This window comes from Zerene cesonia, chromosome 14 (genome assembly GCF_012273895.1).
Source record: "Zerene cesonia ecotype Mississippi chromosome 14, Zerene_cesonia_1.1, whole genome shotgun sequence".
Taxonomy (NCBI): Eukaryota; Metazoa; Arthropoda; class Insecta; order Lepidoptera; family Pieridae; genus Zerene; species Zerene cesonia.
Window position 1 is genome coordinate 2556870 of NC_052115.1, and position 6000 is coordinate 2562869.

The 6000-nt window shown below is 32.9% G+C and overlaps 1 protein-coding gene across 3 annotated transcripts in view; it reads left to right on the plus strand.

Annotated features, from left to right (window-relative positions):
- LOC119832053 (zinc finger protein 608-like) overlaps positions 1 to 6000 on the plus strand; it is a 95643-nt gene that overhangs the window by 79688 nt on the left and 9955 nt on the right. For 2 of the 3 annotated variants that reach the window (XM_038355647.1, XM_038355649.1), the window contains one exon: positions 1152 to 1275. In XM_038355647.1, coding sequence (XP_038211575.1) covers positions 1152 to 1275 — 124 coding nt within the window. The remainder of the gene's footprint in view (positions 1 to 1151; positions 1276 to 6000) is intronic. The other variant, XM_038355648.1, reaches the window with a different exon arrangement.

A 6000-nucleotide genomic window follows, 5' to 3' on the forward strand; every position in this document is an offset into this window, starting at 1 on the left:
ATAGTTGTTACTTGAAACGTGAAAAGATAACTTCGGGCGATTCACATAAAATTTTGTTATTTCTTCGTGCGTTGACTATAGGGACTTGGTACTTAGGAGTCGAGTTCATAATTTGCTACGCCATTAACCGTGTGCGTGAGTGAGACGGTAATATCGCTGTGCCAGTCGCATGTCGGCCGTTGAATGTAAATGGCTTCATTTGATTATTTTCTCTCTTTGCATTTTCTGCAATCCTAGTACGTGTGACAGGCAACTGTTACGATATACAAAACTGAGACTGCTAGAAAAAAAGAAAGACGTTTCAAACACTTACACGACTTTAATTATAATGCTAATTAAATAAATATACAATATAATTTTAAAGATCCGCTCTGGATTGATCTTGATCTTGAACCATATATAAGATATAACGATGTACTTTTTAGAATTAAAAGCAATTTAACGTTTAAAAAATAAACTAGATTAACTATTGTCTTAATAGGACAAGGTACCGCTTATTTATGGGTCTTTAAAGAAGTATTTTTAAAATATATAGTTCTTTGAACTGGTGATAACGGACGTTTCAAATAATTTGCCGCCGCGCTCACAAGATGATTAATTGTGTGAATTAATTTAATGGAGCAGCAATAATTTTTAATGACTTGGTTTTTCTTGTATGAAATATATATTTCAAAAACGTTTGCGCTTTACCTGCCTTTCTGTAATATAATATAATAAATATATAAAATAATAAACATTATTTAATTAGATGAGTCCCGCGGTTTCACCCGCGTAAATTTTTGTGATTTTTATTCAAGTCAAGATGTGATATATTTTATAAGTCATAAAAATATAATTTAATCCACATTGCAAATAAGAAATAGAACGTTTGACAATATAGTTAGTGAACTATGTGAACCAACCACTAAAGGCACTCAAGTTAGGGAGGCATTTTTGCTATTTAATAGTACAAGTAAATCTTGGGATCTGCTTATTCTAATCACAATTCATATAAATAATGTGGTATGTATTCAAATCAATTGCGATTGTCTTTTGTCTTGTTGTCGTTGTCAAAAACTTATTTTAAGAAATTAAAACCTAATCAATTAGACTAAAAAGTTTTTTCAAGTAAAAAAAAAACAAATTTTAATGTTTACTTTTCTATTTTCCAGGAGACTGCGGAAGTGTGCGTTGGTACATCAGTGGGGACAATTACAGAGCCAGACTGCCTAGGGCCATGCGAGCCTGGTACCTCGGTCACGCTGGAGGGCATCGTGTGGCACGAAACGGAAGGTGGTGAGTTGTTACTAGCGCACGAACGCACCGTAGCGCCTCTCATTACATCCAGCACGCTTATGCACGCCTAGTACCTATTACCCGCTTGGCAATCCTTTACATCTCAAAACTCGTTTCGATGTCAAACCCCCCAACCCCCCTACCCCCATATAGAGATGATTTTACCAAAATTTCACAAAAAGAAAACTGTTACTTAAACTAATCTTATAGGTAATAATAATTAATGAAGATAAATATTTTATGTTATGTAGTGAGAAAGTTTATGCAAATTAATAATAAATAATTTATAATTAAAAAATGTGAGTGAGATAGTTAGTTAGTTAATTTGATTAAAAAAAATATTGTCCCTTCCAGCGTCATTAATATACAAATTATGCAAAGAACACCACGGTGTTCCTCATTACTGCAGTCATTCAAGCTCGTTAATTAATTATTAATGAAGAAGAATCGCCAGAAATTATAGATTATTAGAATTGTAGATTTCTCATTATAGATGTTATTAATATGTATTGTTAAACCTAGAGGTAGGGTATGAAATAAATGATATAAACAATCAATGTTTGAATGGCACACATGTATAGAAATTATAAATAAGTCAGCACATTCCATTTACAGATAGAGATTACATGTAATAAATACTTAAGAAATTTTTTTTTTGCTTTTTTTTTAACTGACCGGGAAGCCTAAAAGCTAAAAGGCTAGTTGGGCACAGGCATGAGGTGACCCTATTTGCCAGTCCCGTTTATCAAGTGTAATAAATATTAATTTACTCACACCTGGCTTTTTGCTAGTATACGTAGCGTTTAAAGGGCACTTGAAGTTGGCCCCTGCGATAGCTGCGAAAATTATTAATTACTCAGCTTTCAATTAAAAAAACTCGCATGACTGAAGGTAAAAAAATAATCATCATTCTATTGGAGTACCTGTTAAAAGAATAAATGTGTCCCATTACTTGTAGCGACTTCAACTAAAAACAGTGCTTCAGCTATAATTAAAATAAATTTAATCAATTCAATTAAAAGCAACATATGCCATCAACTCACAGCTTAACTTGCTATCTTTACATCTGACATGCAGCTACAATATTAATGTATTCATGACATACATAAAACAGAAGAGTCAATGAGAATACCCATATAATTACGCGACGCTCACGGGCGCTGGATAACATCGCTGAATTTTAATAAACCTGTAAGCCATACACGGTTCTTACACCTTATGTTATTCTAGTATGCGCGTCGTTATTTTAACCAAATTTACCTAACGATGTTTGGATATGAAAGAAATATTAAATTTCATTTGAAAGAATTGATGAAAAATTAACAAATGTTTTTTAAATTTTGCTTTTTGACTCAAATTTATTTTAAAATATTTATCTTTATTGTGAAGGAAGTAAAAGACCACGATGTTAAGATATTATGTATCATAATACATACTCTTTCTACCGGTCTGGTCTGCATTTTTCCGGTCATGAAACGTTATGATAAATAAATAATATTTATTATTATTTATTATACAAGAATGCAGGAAAGGTTATTTTTTCATAAATATTTGTTTAAGTCAAACGGAAAATATGGACTTTTTAGTAAACAATAAACAAATATTCGCCTACTTTGTAATTTTACAATAAAATGTTTAAACACAAAGTATAATAACGAAGTCTGGGTAAACCTTCCCGGGCTATTAGAATAATAAAAAATACAGGGGAGTGGTAAGACTATCATAAAAATTATAAACGTCTTTAACATTTATATTTTGAAAGAAAGTCTCATATATTTGTCGTAACAACTTTTATTTCAATAGGAAGGGACGCAGGTCTACTTTAAAGATATTATTTTTGAAGTGGGTAAGTTTAAAAAGCAACAAACATTTTTGTCTAGGAAAATTAAAGCGTGCTTTTAAACTGCATAAGACTCTTACAAGTAATCAGGTCAACACTTTTACGTCTTCGCTCTTTGTTGCTAGGCAAAGTTCTCGTAGCACGATATAACAGGTTTTTTATACGACTTTTAAGTCTTTCATGTTTATTTACCCTTAAAGTGGTGAATAACATTTTTTATTTGTGAAACTCTTACTCATAAAAATGAATGCGAATATGTTTAGAAAAATATGAGATAAACATTTTATTTCGTTTGATAAGTCTGAAATAAGAAAAAAATATGTTCTGTTATGTCAAAATGAGCTAAGCAATCAATTCGGAACACAAATATGTATTGAGTACCATCTAAGTATAAGAGAATCTAATGGAACGTTATGTATCAATGGACGCTACATTATCTCGATTTAATTCTCGTCATAATATACGGCAATACATCACTTTACGGAGAGCAACAAAACGTCCAATTCGTGTAAGAACACTCCTCGGCATTTTCGTTCTTCACTAATAACAATACGGTTTACATTTCTATGAACGGTTTATGAAAATTGTTTATTGTGCGGTGGCTATTAGGGCTGGATCGCAAACAATGCCTCTTTCAGCCGCGTATAATTATGAAAGCTACGATAAATCACCATCTGCTTGTGTTGCCACTTTCCAAATTTATCCGCTCGGTGGGAGGAAGGGGGATCCTCGGTTTCGGCTCATTTTCAGCGCCAAGGGAGTCTAGCGAATTACTTAAATTAAATTGTGTTTTCTGTTACTTACACCATTTAGCTTTTATGACTAATTTTAGTTTATGTTTTATTAGGCACTTGTATAATTAATTCGTCAACTAAATATTACTAACGCTAAACGTAATAGTTATTATGATATCTCGATTTGGGTTTTTAATAATTATGTAGTTTGTAAGATAAATATACCCTACAATATTATAAATTCAACGAAATGCTAACATGGAGTAGTAGTCGTCAATATGTGTTTGAAATGAAGCTATTTGGGTTTATTTGATATATTTGTCATAACCTAACCAAAACATAACTTAACAACCATAGCCTTGAGGTTTCAGTGTTTATTATTTTCACATCGGAAAGACAAAATATTAGTATTCATTATTATGCGTTTTATATTTCTTAACTTCCGTATATTTAGATGCAAATCGATTAAAAAACGCATTTAATCGTCTGTCTCAGCTCAGGTACAAATACTTTTGACGGCGAATTTTATGCGCGCGAATAACAATGTATTAAAATAGGATATTTATACAGATGGTGTTAGATGCGCTGCATTGAGCATCTGTTGGGGAACAAAGGCGATGCTAAAGCACTAAAGCTATTGAAATAGTCTCAGTGGGAGAGTTTATTACCCACTACACTATTCTTGTACATTCTTCCTTATTTCTAAAGCATAATATTTGCACGCGTAAATTTCTTGTTATTTTTTTTTCCATGCGGCGTTAGAATGCGTCATTAGTATGCGGTTAATGCCAATGAGTATTAATTTATTTTATGTGCACAATAAGGAAATAGCGTATTTGATAAGTTATTACTGAAAACCATGTAATTTGTACGCCTTTAACGTGACAGGTTTCACGTTTTAAACGCCAGTAATTAACCCGTTAACACGATTCCCCGGCTCTTCCGCCTAACTGAAGCAATCACTAACTCCGAAATAAGAGTAGAAATGTAGGTGAAATTACTTAGCGAATAAGGTTTGCAACTTTCAATGCATAAATTCTAATAAAGCCAGCTCGCTGGCCGCTGCACGTTTTGCGCATTTATAGAGAGGATGTGAAACTATGAAACAAACATGCACTTGTATTGAAAGGCATTGCTTACGTGCTTATATGGGAAGATGAGATGCCAGCAGAATACATTCGTAAGGTTTCCGCTAGCGGTCGCTATGTATTTATGTATCGGACCCTTTATAAAACGTGATCTTTGAGCGCGTGAGGTTAAACGAATTATGCTATTATTAAATTTTAATACGAATGAAATCAAATTGGAGCGAATAGCGATTTAAATATTTTATTATCTATGTAAATTTTAAATATGTTGGCTAGCATGCTTCTTCTACAAATTAGCATATCGCGCGAAATGGTTTTGAAAAGGTATTATATATTCAAAATTATGCTCCACTCGTAAAACTTCAAGTGGAAAGAAATGATATTTCGACAGTTCATCATAAATAAATGAAATGCTTTCATGATAGTGTTTGTAAATTGTATTATAACTTCAATATATTTAGGTATCTTCCATCTTAACGTTGAGTTACAAAAACGTTTTTATTGGTCTTCGTCTACAGGATATTGCCTCAATATTGAGTGTGTATTCAACAAACAGCCTAAGGGCGGCTTGTTTGTACGGCATCTGGATTTCATCGAAAAATGCCGCGACAGGTTTATAACCTCCTACCATCCTACTTGAGCGCTACCCATAACGACGCATAACTATACCTGCACTAATTGGAACAAGAACATTTAATACGATAATGACAACAATTATCGAGCCTATAAATTCTTATCATTGCATCTTATACTTTTTACAAATTTCAACGTAAATTGTATAACGTTAATATGGTCTCGAGAAAGGATTAAAGAAATAAAATGTTAATGAGTTTAAAAGATATCGTTATCTGGGTAGTTAGTATGAAACCGTTAAGTTGTTCGAAGCTATGCTCGGGGCGGCTATTTTAATTAACTTTGTGGACGAGCTTTTAAGAGTGTAAAGTTTACTTTAGCGCTGAATGGATGTAAATGAAATGGTCGGAACTTTGTTTGTTCGGTGTGGGAAATAATGGGCAGGTCTGATTAGAGCCGGAGCCGACGCCCTCTTAAGTACAATGAGTCT